Source organism: Denticeps clupeoides, chromosome 19 (genome assembly GCF_900700375.1).
Source record: "Denticeps clupeoides chromosome 19, fDenClu1.1, whole genome shotgun sequence".
NCBI classification, from domain to species: Eukaryota; Metazoa; Chordata; class Actinopteri; order Clupeiformes; family Denticipitidae; genus Denticeps; species Denticeps clupeoides.
The window spans coordinates 10867955-10883328 of NC_041725.1; the positions used below are offsets into that span (position 1 = coordinate 10867955).

General features: G+C 46.5%; 3 protein-coding genes across 6 annotated transcripts; all 3 read right to left on the reverse strand.

Moving 5' to 3' along the window:
• Positions 1 to 468: 468 nt before the first annotated feature.
• Positions 469 to 4286, reverse strand: LOC114769728 (kelch-like protein 12). 2 transcript variants are annotated; one of them, XM_028963011.1, is made up of 5 exons: positions 4172 to 4286; positions 3567 to 3720; positions 2807 to 2885; positions 2491 to 2718; positions 469 to 2400 (listed from the first exon to the last, which is right to left on the reverse strand). In XM_028963011.1, the coding sequence occupies exons 2-5, from the start codon at positions 3718 to 3720 to the stop codon at positions 894 to 896; spliced, it is 1968 nt and encodes a 655-aa protein (XP_028818844.1). In that variant the 5' UTR covers positions 4172 to 4286; the 3' UTR covers positions 469 to 893. The 2 variants fall into 2 exon arrangements, with proteins under 2 accessions (XP_028818844.1, XP_028818845.1); XM_028963012.1 differs by having other exon boundaries at positions 4102 to 4268.
• A 2262-nt stretch (positions 4287 to 6548) lies between these two features.
• LOC114769317 (kelch-like protein 12) lies at positions 6549 to 9797 on the reverse strand. 3 transcript variants are annotated; one of them, XM_028962215.1, is made up of 5 exons: positions 9700 to 9797; positions 9173 to 9331; positions 8997 to 9075; positions 8685 to 8912; positions 6549 to 8594 (listed from the first exon to the last, which is right to left on the reverse strand). In XM_028962215.1, exons 2-5 carry the CDS (start codon positions 9324 to 9326, stop codon positions 7088 to 7090), a joined length of 1968 nt encoding a protein of 655 aa, XP_028818048.1. In that variant the 5' UTR covers positions 9327 to 9331; positions 9700 to 9797; the 3' UTR covers positions 6549 to 7087. The 3 variants fall into 3 exon arrangements, with proteins under 3 accessions (XP_028818048.1, XP_028818047.1, XP_028818049.1); XM_028962214.1 differs by having other exon boundaries at positions 9173 to 9360; positions 9700 to 9794; XM_028962216.1 differs by having other exon boundaries at positions 9173 to 9360; positions 9686 to 9761.
• Positions 9798 to 11714: 1917 nt separating this feature from the next.
• LOC114769408 (kelch-like protein 17) lies at positions 11715 to 15241 on the reverse strand. Its single transcript, XM_028962392.1, has 5 exons — positions 14777 to 15241; positions 14242 to 14395; positions 14058 to 14136; positions 13735 to 13962; positions 11715 to 13604 (listed from the first exon to the last, which is right to left on the reverse strand). Exons 2-5 carry the CDS (start codon positions 14393 to 14395, stop codon positions 12080 to 12082), a joined length of 1986 nt encoding a protein of 661 aa, XP_028818225.1. The 5' UTR covers positions 14777 to 15241; the 3' UTR covers positions 11715 to 12079.
• Between the last annotated feature and the right edge of the window lie 133 nt (positions 15242 to 15374).

The following is a 15374-nucleotide window of genomic DNA, read 5'->3' on the forward strand; positions in this document are numbered from 1 at the left end:
GGGGGGTTTAAAACAGCATTTGGGCCATTCTCTGTGTCTCAGTGTGGATGAAAACAATTCAGATAACTTGCATCCACACGGGACCATTTATTACTGCCCTATAGGACTACATCTTGTGTAAAAAGGGCACTGCATATCATCCCAACTGTAAAGTACAGCAGAGGACATCATGATTTGGGCCTGTAGATAGGTAAATATAAGAGTGAGGAGTGACAGTCACGGACAAGCGAATGTAACATCTGTAGGAACACCTTTGTTCCTCTCAATAAAATCCACAAAGACAAGATCACCCAGACTCTCTTCACCTGGAGAATCTAAGACTATTTAGAAGTTTAAAGTGATTGTCATTGTGATACACAGCACAGCATGCACCACACCACACAGTGAAATGTGTCCTCTGCTTTTAACCCATCACCCTTAGTGAGCAGTGGGCAGCCATGACAGATGCCCGGAGAACAGTGTGTGGGGGCGGTGCTTTGCTCAGTGGCACCTTGGAAGATCGGGATTCAAACCGGCAACCTTCTGATTACGGGGCCGTTTCATTAACCGCTAGGCCACCACTGCACCAGTTGTGTGATGCAATGACCCAAAACATCAAAGCAGGTCCACAACAGAGTGGAGTCAGAAAAACTAAATCCACCTTTTGAAGTTAGAACCCAAAACTGAGCCCAATAGAGATCCTATGGAATGGCTTGAAGAAATACATGTACATGAAATGTCCAAAGAATATGACAGATAAAAAGTTCTGTTATGTAGAATGGGCTAAGATTCCTCCTGAATCATGTGAAGGTCTGATCCACAGCTTCAACCACTTATTTTAATTATTTTAAGGGTTCACATACTTTTTCCACAGCAATACAAGTTGTTTTCTTGCCACTCTATATTTGCTGAGGCTATTTCTTCCTTTTTGCTTTAGTCTTCCTGTCCAGTTTGTGGCTGGTCTTGTTTTTCTCCTGTGCTGACCTCAGTCGAGTCAAAATGTGTTTTTTGGGGAATTTAACAGTCGTGCAACCAAACTGGCTTGCACCACCTGTGTCCACTGGCAGCTTTTCCCGTCTCTGTACCCAACTACTCCAACCGGGCTTCCAGCAGCACATCCTGTCATAGAAACGTGAACCATTCTCACCTCCCAATATGTAAATCTGCCGCTTCCACCGAGCCACACCGCCAGCGGCAATCCTCCTTGGGAGGTCAGGAAATACAACAGGACCAGATCCACGGTCCCTCTGGCCCACTCTTCCACAGTCTGTCCTTGTGGTCGCCTCACTTTCCATCCTTGAACCCCGGCACTCTCTGAAAAACAGAACCCTTCCTGTGGCGTCCAGTGGCTTCAACTGAGTATAGTTGCCATCCAGAAAATTTGCGGCATCCCGCATGTAGCCACCAACTGCACAAACTCCACCCCGTACTGCCACTCCTTCTGCCAGGCAGGTGGCACCAGAGTCCAGGGCCACATGGCTCCAGACACCAGTGACAGTATGGTAGATGAGAACACCTGAATGCACCACAGCCCGATTCTGCTTGAGTGTGGTTCCGCCCAGGAGGTATAGTCGCCCCCGCAGGGTGGCACAAGCAAATGAGCGCAGGGGGAGAGGCAGCTGGGGTCCAGACGACCAGCGAAGGGTGGTCAGGTCCAGCATCTCACAGCTGTCAAGAAGGGCTGAACGGTTGCAGCCACCCAGAGCGTAGAGAGAGTTCCCACACCCTAGCAGTCCCAGCATGGCTCTGGGCTGTGACAGAGAAGAGTGTGACAACCAGCGGTCAAGAATGATATCATATTCGTGCACCGATGAGGACACCTGACCAGAACGCTGGATGCCCCCTACTACAAAGAGCCTCCCACCCACAACAGCGCAGCCAGGACACAGCAGTGAAGCCAGCGCTGCCAGCTTCTCCCATTTGCCAGTCCGTGGGTCAAAACAGTCCACAGTATCAGATTCTCGCAGCCTGTTATCTTCACGTGGCTTCAGGTCCACACACACAATCTTCTTCTCATACATACCCTCCCGGGGACGCAGTGGTCCCACCATAGCCTCAACACCAGCCTGTGCTCTAAACTCTTTGATCATCCGACGGCTCTCTTCTGGTGCGAGCAGGCCAGGACGAAGATGGCGTAGCAGGAAGGGCATGTGGTTGTATCGTTCAGATGGCTGGTGTTCAGCCCAGCGTCGAGCTGCATCATAAACCTCCACCTCAGAATCCACTCCAAGTCGATCTGACTCCAACAAGCTACCCAGGGTACCTGGGTCCAGAAGGAGGAAATCTCGCTGTCGGGCAACACGAGGGAAATGCTGAGCCACCAGCCTCAGAGAAGCTCGCAAAAGTAGCTGGTCGTGGTGTGAGCGGGCCAGAGAATACATGCCCAGACAGTTCTCCACAGACAAGTGCTCAAAGAGAAACCTGCAAAAAGAGTCATAATGATTTATAATTGTGCCATATAATTAAATGTAATTATCCCATGGCTGTATGTGACATTTAATTACAATTTACCTAGAACACAAGTCCTGCAGAGGCTCCACTTGAAGACGATGGGCTGCAACAAACAGGTCCTCTGCCGTGTCCAGGCTAATCTCTGCCTCCCCAGTGTACACAAACTGGATGACGGTCCCCATGACCGAAGGAGTCACTTCCTCCAGTCGGATCTCAGACAGCCTGGACTCAACCAAAGGGCTTGTGAACATGGCACAGAAGTAGGGGCTGACAGCGGCCAACAGGACTCTATGTATATGAAAGAATCAGGTTGAAATGAGAGCACTAGCTAACTGGGGAAAAAAAAAATAAAAGTACACACTCTTTTCTGCTGTACCTGTGACACATAAACCTTTTCTCTTCCACAAGCAAAGTAACATCACACAGCTGCTGAGCATCCAGTAACCGCTTCAAACCTGTAAAATATACAAGTTTCAGCAGATGGGGAAAATGAGGACACAAGTTCAAACACACTTAAGTGAAAAGTGAAAGTGAACAGCACACACTGACAACAACTGTGTCCTCTGCTTTTACCCATCACCCTTGGTGAGCAGTGGGCAGCCAGGACAGGCACCCAGGGAGCAGTGTGCTTTATTCAGTGGCACCTTGGCAATTCAGGATTGGAACCAGCAACCTTCTGATTTTGGGGCCGCTTCCTAAACAGCTAGGCCACCACTGCCCCAAAAAAAGTTGCCCTATCATGCAAATTTCTAATTATTACTAGTTCCCGTAGCCTGTCTATGGTCCTGCAGTGGCTAGAAATAAGTGTCACCAAAATAAGCTGTTTCACCATTCAGTGGTCAGATCTGAGATTTATCCCCTTATGTTTATTATCCCCTAAGTTTATTTCATTTTTTTTCTGGAAAACAGCCGCTCTTCTCCTCGTCCCACCTCTCTCTTCCTCAGTAGCATTTAAAGCTACGCATCGAAACAGAACTTCCTGGGGAAATCTCATTGTGGCTGTAATTCTGCTGAAGGCTGAATTTGGGAGAGAGACTTGAGATATAGATCTTAGTGGTCCCCCTGATACTATATAAAAACAAAAATAAATGTTCATGTCAAGGGACCTTTAACCTAATAGTCCTGAAGTTGCTGACCTTGAGTGACATAGTCTCCTAGTGGTGTGGTGTTATTGTCAGGGAAATCTTCTTCTTCAGAATCACTGTCATAGAGAGGTTCCTGGTCCCCACAGTCAGCATCCTGCCACGGCTGCGGTCGCCAAGCAATTGTCCCAGACTTTACAGAATTCATCTGTGAAATAAACCAAGGAATAAACTGATTGTTTTATTCAAATACAGTTAGTTAAAATAACACTGGAGCATACATTTGTGAGATATAGTGATTCAAACAGCTTCAGGGGTCACAAGCAGGAGTGAAATGACAATGCAGTCTGAACACATGACAAACACAGTCAAGCCTGCAAGTCACTATAAGGCCACTTGAAATCAGGCATTCATTACACACGACTTAAATGCATTTGTAGCCTACAAACCACTTATTAATCGATATATAAATGATTACATGCTCTTTTATATTTCGTTTGCTCGTGCCGCGGGGCTATCATCTGTTTGTGGTTTATAAACCGAACAGCCAGAGAAGCTATCGCAAACATTGGAGAAAAAAACTTCTAACCGCCCCTGGAGTCCAGCTGCCTCATGCAGCCATCACACGCAGCGAGCACATCATACTCTTCTTTTCTTACTTGACATTAGAAGATCCAGCAACGAGACCAATTCTTTCTTTAACAATGGATTTCTTTTCCGTTAGACAAAAGTCTCGAAAGGCTTCCGCTTAGGTTGATTGACATAAGACGTACCCTATGAAACACAAGTAACGCCTAGCGGAGCCAATCAGATCTCACAAGGGGCGGATACATAAACGTATTTCCGTGATTACTTTCATTTCTGTGTAGTCCGGACTGTACCATTTGAGCAGGGGCGGTCTGTTTACTATTCTCCGTTTATGGTTGGTCCTGTGAACGTAACATGCGCCCATGCAAGCAGCAATAAGAAGTTGCGAGAGACGGACACCTGAGGTTTGTCTGCCAACACAAAGCATTTTCCTTTTTTTCTGTTTACCGTTTGGGAACTGTTTTGGTCGTGGTAAAATATTCGGGTTGCATGTCTAGTAGTATTCTGTTGTAGATTTTGAAGCGTTTTATGTTTAATAAAGTATTCTGACTTAATTTGGTTACTCTTTGTTTTTTGCAGCTATTTGCTAAAATAATTTAAGTAATTTTTTTCCTCATTAATGTACAGACAACACCCCATATTGACAGAAAAACAGAATTATTGGCATTTTGGCAGATTTATTAACAAAGAAAAACTGAAATATCACATGGTCCTAAGTATTCAGACCCTTTGCTCAGTATTTAGGAGAAGCGCTCTTTGATCTAATACTGCCATGAGTCTTTATGGGAAAGATGCAACAGGTTTTTCACACCTGGATTTGGGGATCTTCTGCCATTCCTCCTTGCAGATTCTCTCCAGTTCTGTCAGGTTGGATGGTAAACGTTAGTGGACAGACATTTTTAGGTCCCTCCAGAGATGCTCAATAGGGTTTAAGTCAGGGCTGTGGCTGGGCCATTCAAGAACAGTCAGAGGGATGTTGTGAAGCCACTCCTTCATTATTACAGCTGTGTGCTCAGGGTCATTGTCTTAGAAGGTAAACCTTCGGCCCAGTCTGTGGTCCTGAGCACTCTGTTTTTGTCCGGGCTATCTCCTGTCCCTGCAGCTGCAAAACACCACCACAGCATGATGCACATCCACATTTGTTAGAGATTAGAGATTTGATCTATAAATATAAGCAGCAGAAAAGTATTGTAGACAATTGTTTATTGCAATATGCAACAATACAACAGCCAGCAAGTTCACAGATCTGCCATGCAGCAAATCAGGTCTTTAATTCTTGTACATTTTTCTTCTTTTTGGTCACATGTCATCAAAACATTAAGACCCAAAAGACTGAGGTAATTGTGTGTGTGCTTAACCTTTCTTCCTGTCTCAATAACGTGTGTTAGTGTTTGTGTTATCCATGTTTTTCTCCATGTACAGTTAATTAAAATGCATTAGATTTATGTTCTTAAGGTTCATGTTTCCTCCCAGGATCCGTGTGAAATAAGTTCAGGGAGGCACCAGCTAAGGGAGGCTTCAATGACAGACCTTGTCTCTTGTATGTGTGTGTGTGCTTAGGCATATAACAATTCATAATACATTTCAATAACTTCAGAGTACAAATAAGTGTTCAAAATATAACATTCATATATATATAGTGCTACAGTGTTATATATGTATCCAACAAATAGCTAATTTATCTGTGCTCCTTCAGGCATACACAAAGTTAGACCAATAGTAAAACCTAAATTTAAGTGTATGACTTCAGTGAATGTAATCACACATCTGTCATCATAATTCATTTCCTGGCTGCTGATGCCCAGCCAGTATCATTTGAGTTGGCAAAGGCCATAAACATTCTACAATTAAGCATTGTACACCCAGCTGTGACAATCGGGCCTACTTCAGGGCATTCTGAACCGCCCGTTTATTTATTTGTCCTTGCTAGTCCTAGCTCAGTTCTTTTCATACCTCCTTCCATTCAGATATTAAACCTTCTTTAATTGTAAAACAGATTTCCTGGTTGTAAGCCTCCCTGAACTATATGGGTACGGCAGCCTTTTTAGCAGTATTTAAGGTAGAACAGACAATTCCAATAAGCTTACTTCAGAGTGGTGTTCAACTTTGTGAGCTGGTTATTAGATGCTGCCCCAGCCAGTCAGAGAATCTTCTGCCACCCCTCGAAGCAGCAGGTGCAATTTGCCAAACATGGGGGAACCCTTACTCCCTGCAAAATGGGATTAGAAAACTGCTAGATGGCCATGCAATCATGATGTCACAAAAAATATTGACAATGCTTTATTTTAGTAGGGTTTTCTTTTGCACCGAACAAGAGTATGCAAACATGTCTCCTGAAAGCTAAGAAATGAAAATATTACAAAGCGTATTGAGTGGTAGGGGTGGTAGTAGCCTAGTGGGTAACACACTCGCCTAAGAACCGGAAGACCCAGGTTCAAATCCCACTTACTACCATTGTGTTCCTGAGCAAGACACTTAACCCTGAGTGTCTCTAGGGTGGGTCTGTCCCTGTAACTACTGATTGTAAGTCGTTCTGGATAAGGGCATCGGATAAATGCTGTAAATGTAAATATACGTAGCGCTAGGCTTCATTATGTCTGTTGTGGGAGACAAGGAAAGACTAGTATGTTTACTATGTCTACAAATGTTTGTAGCAGAAGAAATAATTGACAGAAAATAATTGAGAAGCACTGCTGTAACTGCATAAGAAATTGTGCAGGTTGAATAACAAAAATGGAACAAAAATTGGTTTATGCAATTAATTCACAGGCACAACATGTAACAAAAAATGTAAATACATTTACAAAGTACAAAAAATATGAATGTAAGCCCGAAGCAAAAAAAGTGCTGTAAAGTAGAATGTTATACCACACTTAATGTACTTCATAATGACCCAAAATATTTGGTCAATTTTGAGGCTTTTGGTAGCACAGCATATAGTGGTTACTGTGAATACTGTGAAACATTGCAACCCTAATTTGCTGAGTCTATTTTTTCCTTTTTGCTTTCATCCTCCTGTCCAGTTTATGATTAGTCTTCTTTTTCTCCTGTGCTGATCTCAGCTGGGTCAAAATGTGTTTTTTGGGGAATTTAACAGTCGTGCAACCAAACTGGCTTGCACCTCCTGTGTCCACTGGCAGCTTTTCCCGTCTCTGCACCCATTTACTCCACCCGGGCTTCCAGCAACACATCCTATCATAGAGACGTGAACCATTCTCGCCTCCCAGTACATAAATCTGCCGCTTCCACCGAGCCACACCGCCAGCGGCAATCCTCCTTGGGAGGTCAGGAAATACAACAGGACCAGATCCATGGTCCCTCGGGCCCACTCTTCCACAGTCTGTCCTTGTGGTCACTTGACTTTCCATCCTTGAACCCCGGCACTCTCTGAAAAACAGAACCTTTCCTGTGGCATCCAGTGGCTTCAACTGAGTATAGTTGCCATCCAGAAAATTAGCGCAATCCCGCATGTAGCCACCAACTGCACAAACTCCACCCCGTACTGCCACTCCTCCTGCCAAGCAGGTGGCACCAGAGTCCAGGGCCACATGGTTCCAGACACCAGTGACAGTATGGTAGATGAGAACACCTGAATGCACCACAGCCCAATTCTGCTTGAGTGTGGTTCCACCCAGGAGGTATAGTCGCCCCCGCAGGGTGGCACAAGCAAATGAGCGCAGGGGTAGAGGCAGCTGGGGTCCAGACGACCAGCGAAGGGTGGTCAGGTCCAGCATCTCACAGCTGTCAAGAAGGGCTGAACGGTTGCAGCCACCCAGAGCGTAGAGAGAGTTCCCACACCCTAGCAGTCCCAGCATGGCTCTGGGCTGTGACAGAGAAGAGTGTGACAACCAGCGGTCAAGAATGATATCATATTCGTGCACCGATGAGGACACCTGACCAGAACGCTGGATGCCCCCTACTACAAAGAGCCTCCCACCCACAACAGCGCAGCCAGGACACAGCAGTGAAGCCAGCGCTGCCAGCTTCTCCCATTTGCCAGTTCGTGGGTCAAAACAGTCCACAGTATCAGATTCTCGCAGCCCGTTATCTTCACGTGGCTTCAGGTCCACACACACAATCTTCTTCTCATACATACCCTCCCGGGGACGCAGTGGTCCCACCATAGCCTCAACACCAGCCTGTGCTCTAAACTCTTTGATCATCCGACGGCTCTCTTCTGGTGCGAGCAGGCCAGGACGAAGATGGCGTAGCAGGAAGGGCATGTGGTTGTATCGTTCAGATGGCTGGTGTTCAGCCCAGCGTCGAGCTGCATCATAAACCTCCACCTCAGAATCCACTCCAAGTCGATCTGACTCCAACAAGCTACCCAGGGTACCTGGGTCCAGAAGGAGGAAATCTCGCTGTCGGGCAACACGAGGGAAATGCTGAGCCACCAGCCTCAGAGAAGCTCGCAAAAGTAGCTGGTCGTGGTGTGAGCGGGCCAGAGAATACATGCCCAGACAGTTCTCCACAGACAAGTGCTCAAAGAGAAACCTGCAAAAAGAGTCATAATGATTTATAATTGTGCCATATAATTAAATGTAATTATCCCATGGCTGTATGTGACATTTAATTACAATTTACCTAGAACACAAGTCCTGTAGAGGCTCCACTTGAAGACGATGGGCTGCAACAAACAGGTCCTCTGCCGTGTCCAGGCTAATCTCTGCCTCCCCAGTGTACACAAACTGGATGACGGTCCCCATGACCGAAGGAGTCACTTCCTCCAGTCGAATCTCAGTCAGCCGGGACTCAACCAAAGGGCTCGTGAACATGGCACAGAAGTAGGGGCTGACAGCGGCCAACAGGACTCTATGCATATAAAAGAATCAGGTTAAAATGAGAGCACTAGCTAACTGGGAAAAAATAAAGAGTACACACTCTTTTCTGCTGTACCTGTGACACATAAACCTTTTCTCTTCCACAAGCAAAGTAACATCACACAGCTGCTGAGCATCCAGTAACCGCTTCAAACCTGTAAGATATACAAGTCAGATTCAGCAGTAGGGGGAAATGAGGACACAAGTGCAAACACATACTAGACTTAACCTATTAGTCCTGAAGTAGCTGACCTTGAGTGACATAGTCTCCTAGTGGTGTGGTGTTATTGTCAGGGAAATCCTCTTCTTCAGAATCACTGTCATAGAGAGGTTCCTGGTCCCCACAGTCAGCATCTTGCCATGGTTGTGGCCGCCAAGTAACTGTCCCAGGCTTTAAAGAGTCCATCTGGTCTTATAATAATGAAAATAAACAGATTGTCCTGTAGAAGTTAAAAATAATTAACAATTCAAGTATATCAGTACCACATGACTAATATGTAAATAATTCATACGAATTGTGAATGATTAGTAATAGAAGTCATAATTTTACATTGACAAGTGAATTATAATGCCAACAAATGACAATCAACACACAGTGAAACCTGCCAGCTACTGTAAGTGGAAATGTGGTACTCATCTATTTAAATGGTACTGTGGATTACAATCACTAATATCCGACGTCATTTATTTGTCGGCTATAAACACTAATATTGAGAAATAAAAAGTCTAATTTACCCATATAAGCCACATTACGTTAATTTTTACCTGATATTACTTACTTAGCGATAGAAAACCCCACAGTTTGTTCTCGATTCCTTTTTCAAACTACGGATTTACTTTCGTATTTATCTCGGAACACTTCCGTCTGCCGAGGCCGACACAAGAACCTATGAAACACGGGGGACGCAAATAGGAGCCAATCAGACTTCAGGAGGGCGGTGCGTAGAACATCCTCCACGTAGTGCGGGCTGTACCATTCACGGAGGGGGTAAGGATTTAATTCCATCGGTCGAGAGATCGATAAACCACAACATGCGTGCAGCCCTAGCATGTTTCCCGACCGCAGGAAAAGCATTTAACAACAAGTAGGAGTGATGTACGCATCCTCTCGTTTTCACCGAGGTTTTGTGGGTTGCTGATAGTCCCGTGAAACCCCTGTACACGTACCAGCATCTCAGACCTCATTGAGAACGAACGTCTTACATTTACAGCATTTATCAGACGCCCTTATCCTGAGCGACTTACAATCAGTAGTTACAGGGACAGTCTCCCTGGAGCAACTTAAGGTTAAGTGTCTTGCTCAGGGACACAATGGTAGTAAGTGAGATTTGAACCTGGGTAAAAAAAAAATCATGGCAACTCTGAAGTGTTACTTTTATTTGCCGAAATGGCATCTACTCATTGGAAACTTTAGTGTACCCTTTATGTTATAAACCCCTTTTATTACGTATTCAGAATCTAATACACATTCAATGTATCTCTGTTTGAGTATCAGGGTGGTAGTAACCTAGTGGGTAACACACTCGCCTATGAACCAGAAGACCCGGGTTCAAATCCCACTTACTACCATTGTGTCCCTGAGCAAGACACTCCTGAAATGACAGGATCCTGGTGTAATGGATGTCAACAGATATGAGCAGTGATGGAGCGGCATGTATAGATTTACCAAATCCCATCTATAACTACTGCCAACTGTTGCTTCTTGCTGTGCTAATGACTTTGGGTTTTCATTTTCTCTCATTGCACAAAATCTCAGAATTAATAAAGCATTTACATTTACAGAATTTATCAGACGGCCTTATCCAGAGCGACTTACAGTCAGTAGCTACAGGGACAGACCCCCTGGAGAAACTCAGGGTTAAGTGTCTTGCTCAAGGACACAATGGTAGTAAGTGGGATTTGAACCTGGGTCTTCTGGTTCATAGTTACCCACTAGTGTTACTCTCTAGGCTATTACCAGCAAGAGCTCCCCCTCTTTGCAAAGTACTTGTGAAAATGATCAGTTTGACTTTACACTGTTTTACTACCATTTACATCTTATTCTTCAATGCCTCATTCTTGTCTTTTGCTTTCTGACAAAGTGCACTCTGTCCTGTTTTCCTGTAACTGCATAAGAACAAAATCACAAAATCATCCACGGGTACTTTAACATCTTATGACAAAAAAACTTAAATAATACACAGTACAAAAAATATGAACATAACCTCAAATCAAATGAGTAGTGGTAAGTAGAATCTTACCACACCAATGCTGATGTACTTTCCATCATGGCTCAACAAATTTGGTAACTTTTGAGGCTTTTGGTGGCACAGCAAGTGAAAGTGAATTGATTGTCATTGTCACAGCACACGGTGCACACAATAAAATGTGTCCTCTGCCTTTAACCCATCACCCTGAGAGAGCAGAGGGCAGCCATGACAGGTGTCCGGAGAGCAGTGTGTGGGGACGGTACCTTGATCAATGGGACCTCAGTGGCACCTTGGCGGTTTGGGACTCAAAGCGGCAACCTTCTGAATCCCGATCTGCCATGGTGCCACTGAGCAAAAGCACCGTCCCCACACACTGCTCCCCGGGCACCTGTCATGGCTGCCCACTGCTCACCAAGGGTGATGGGTTAAATGAAGAGGGCAAATTTCACTGTGTGCACCGTGTACTGTGCTGCTGTGTATCACATGTGACAATCACTACACTTAACTTTACTTTGAAAATTAATTTTTGCTTAAAATTTTATTTATATGGAGTAATTGCAAAAATACAGTAACCACAAGGAAATAATTTGCTTTAAAAATTTTTTGAAAAAAAGAATTTAATTTCATGGATGTTTATGACCAGACATTCATTTTGTAGTTTACAAAACAGCTTGCAGAGGCAAATTATTCAGGTCAACATCTGAATGCATTTTTCACATTTTGCATTTGTGGTCAACATATCTCATAATGTGAGGCACAGTTTTCTCGGGACACTTACATTCATGTTAACTGCATTATTTCTATATGTTACTGTTTGTTACAATGGCTGAAAATAGCCCACAGTCTTTATTTGGTGTACATAGTACAGTAAATTACAAATAACATGTATTTTTGCCCTTATTTTTTTTTAGTGACTATCAGTCAAGATATTTGCTAGTCCAACATGACCTTGAAATGTGAAAACTTGTGACTATGTTTCCTGATTCTGTCGATTCCTTTTGGCTTTCACCCTCTCCTCCAGTTTATGATCAGTCAGCTGCTTGTCCTGTACGGATCTCAGTCGAGTCAAAATGTGTTTTTTGGGAAATTTGAGAGTTGTGCAGCCAAACTGGCTAACTCCACCTGTGTCCACTGGCAGCTTTTCTCGTCTCTGCACCCAACTGCGCCAACCGGGCTTCCAGCAGTACACACTGTCATAGAAACGTGACCCATTCTCGCCTCCCAGGACATAGATTCGTCGCTTCCACCGAGCCACACCCCCTGCTGCAATCCTCCGTGGGAGGCCGGGAAACACGACAGGACTAGGTGCACGATCACTCCCACCCCCTCCTCCACGGTCTATTCCTGTAGTCAGCTCCTTTTCAGTCGCTGACCCCCGACCCTCTCGAAAAAACAGCACCCTCCCTGTGGCATCCAGTGGATCCAACTGGGTGTAGTTCCCATCTAGAAACTTAGCGGCATCCCGCATGTAGCCACCAACTGCACAAACTCCACCCCGTACTGCCACTCCTCCTGCCAAGCAGGTGGCACCAGAGTCCAGGGCCACACGGCTCCAGACACCAGTGACAGTATGGTAGATGAGAACACCTGAATGCACCACAGCCCGATTCTGCTCGAGTGTGGCTCCTCCTAGAAGGTATAGTCGCCCCCGCAGGGTGGCACAGGCAAATGAGCGCAGGGGTAGAGGCAGCTGGGGTCCAGACGACCAGCAAAGGGTGGTCAGGTCCAGCATCTCACAGCTGTCAAGAAGGGCTGAACGGTTGCAGCCACCCAGAGCGTAGAGAGAGTTCCCACACCCTAGCAGTCCCAGCATGGCTCTGGGCTGTGACAGTGGAGGGCGTGAGTGCCAGCAGTCCAGCATGATATCATACTCGTGCACCGATGAGGACACCTGACCAGAACGCTGGATGCCCCCTACTACAAAGAGCCTCCCACCCACAGCTGTACACCCAGGGCACAGCAGTGAAGCCAGCGCTGCCAGCTTCTCCCATTTGCCAGTCCGTGGGTCAAAACAGTCTACAGTGAAGTCAGATTCATGTAACTCCTCATCCTCACGTGGCTTCAGGTCCACACACACAATCTTCTTCTCATACATACCCTCCCGTGGACGCAATGGCCCACCCATTGTCTCCACACCTGCCTGTGGCCCCAGTTCCTGGACCAGCCGAAGGCTCTCTTCTGGTGCGAGCAGGCCAGGACGAAGATGGCGTAGCAGGAAGGGCATGTGGTTGTATCGCTCAGACGGCTGGTGTTCAGCCCAGCGTCGAGCTGCATCATAAACCTCCACCTCAGAATCCACTCCAAGTCGATCTGACTCCAACAAGCTACCCAGGGTACCTGGGTCCAGAAGGAGGAAATCTCGCTGGCGGGAAACACGAGGGAAATGCTGAGCCACCAGCCTCAGAGAAGCTCGCAAAAGTAGCTGGTCGTGGTGTGAGCGGGCCAGAGAATACATGCCCAGACAGTTCTCCACAGACAAGTGCTCAAAGAGAAACCTGCAAAAAGAGTCGTAATGATTTATAATTGGGGCTAAAAAGGGAACGACATTTAAATTTAACATGCGTCTACAGATGTAAGTCCAACACCTCACAAAAGTATGAGACATCAGTCTTGGTCAAAGTTTACCTAGAACACAAGTCCTGCAGAGGCACCACTTGAAGACGATGGGCCACAACAAACAGGTCCTCTGCCGTGTCCAGGCTGAGCCCCGCCTCCCCAGTGTACACAAACTGGATGACGGTCCCCATGACCGAGGGCGTCACTTCCTCCAGTCGGATCTCAGTCAGCCGGGACTCAACCAAAGGGCTCGTGAACATGGCACGGAAGTAGGGGCTGACAGCGGCCAACAGGACTCTATGCATTTATAAAAGCAACAGGTCACAATAGCTCCAAATGCAAAACTGATAGATGGAATAAGTTCTTAATAGAGATGATTAATTTAGCTGAACCTGTGACACATAAACTTTTTTTCTTCCACGAGCAGAGTAACGTCACACAGCTGCTGCGCATCCAGTAACTGCTTCAAACCTGGATGACAGCAAAAGCGGTTTTCAGAAGTAGCCCAAAGATAAACAGTAACTAACAAATGATCAATCCAATAAAGATCAGATTGATTGTCCAGGAGTATCTGACCTTGTGTCACATAGTCTCCTAATGGCGTGGAGCTGTTATCCGGGAAATCCTCCTCTTCTGAGTCGCTGTCGGAGAGTGGCTCCCCTCCACCGCTGTCTGCATCCTGCCATGGCTGTGGACGCCACAAAACTGTCCCGGCCTTCACGGAATTCATCTGGCATTGGACAGATGCACGCCAGCATGAGTGTACTCCATTTCAGTAGTAAAATACTCCATAACATAGCTGTTTTAATTACCAAGCAGCCTGGACAAACTCGTAAGAACAGTCCACTTCCAGCAGGACCCCCTCGAAGGCGTTTTTCATTCCTACGCCACCTTTATCAAGATACCCTGGACATTATAGTGTGAACCAGTTTAAAAGTTGATAGGTTGGCAGCAGTGCCAGGTGGAATGAAAACCTTCAAGCAGGGGGTCCTGAAAAAAGATAATAATTGCCATCGCTGCCTACAAACACTGCACATTAGACTGTCACAATTACACGAAACTGGACGCCCGAGAAGATCCTGAGCTTTGAAAATAGAATGGCATTCCTTACCGTGAATGGCTGCGGACACCCCGAAATGGAATCGGGGCCGGGCTATTTAAAAAGCCAGCGCCGTCCGTGGGTTGGCGCACCGTGGACGGTCAGACCAAATCCCGCAGAGGCCTCCGAAATCTCTCGCCGCGCGTCCCCCGCGGAGACCCTCGCCTTCTCCGGCCGCCGGCTCCCGGGTCATCACCGTCCCGCCGTCCGCTCATAGAGCGTCCGTAAGAGCAGGCAGCTTTTCAGCCGATCTCGGGTCTCCCCCCGACCGACACCTGCCACATTATACCCAGCGCGGGACCACGAACTCGTGACCGTTCGCTATTCCTTCACGGTCAACATGGCAGCGGACGCCGCGACGCTGCCCGTCCGACGTGAAACACACGCCCCGCGTCTGCCGGGGAGCAAGAAAGCCCGTGTGGGTGAACTAATTCCACGGGACGCACACATAGCTGCCCGCACCCGGAACCGGACCGAGCCGCTTCCGTTCGGCGGCAGACGGGCACGCAGCGAGAGCGGCGACTCTGGCGCGCCTCTGCCATGTCAGCGTGGTTTTATTTCAACGTTTTATTTGTGATTTTAATGTTTTATTTGTGATTTTCAATTTTCA

Excerpts from the sequence above, each read along its gene's own strand:
- LOC114769728 (XM_028963011.1), bottom strand. The coding sequence starts at position 3,720 with ATGAATTCTGTAAAGTCTGGGACAATTGCTTGGCGACCGCAGCCGTGG. Across the intron at positions 2,886-3,566 it reads AGGAGACTATGTCACTCAAG|GTTTGAAGCGGTTACTGGAT; the intron begins GTCAGCAACTTC and ends TATATTTTACAG. Across the intron at positions 2,719-2,806 it reads AAAAGGTTTATGTGTCACAG|AGTCCTGTTGGCCGCTGTCA; the intron begins GTACAGCAGAAA and ends TCATATACATAG.
- LOC114769408 (XM_028962392.1), bottom strand. The coding sequence starts at position 14,395 with ATGAATTCCGTGAAGGCCGGGACAGTTTTGTGGCGTCCACAGCCATGG. Across the intron at positions 14,137-14,241 it reads AGGAGACTATGTGACACAAG|GTTTGAAGCAGTTACTGGAT; the intron begins GTCAGATACTCC and ends GCTGTCATCCAG. Across the intron at positions 13,605-13,734 it reads CTGCAGGACTTGTGTTCTAG|GTTTCTCTTTGAGCACTTGT; the intron begins GTAAACTTTGAC and ends CTCTTTTTGCAG.
- LOC114769317 (XM_028962215.1), bottom strand. The coding sequence starts at position 9,326 with ATGGACTCTTTAAAGCCTGGGACAGTTACTTGGCGGCCACAACCATGG. Across the intron at positions 9,076-9,172 it reads AGGAGACTATGTCACTCAAG|GTTTGAAGCGGTTACTGGAT; the intron begins GTCAGCTACTTC and ends TATATCTTACAG. Across the intron at positions 8,913-8,996 it reads AAAAGGTTTATGTGTCACAG|AGTCCTGTTGGCCGCTGTCA; the intron begins GTACAGCAGAAA and ends TTATATGCATAG.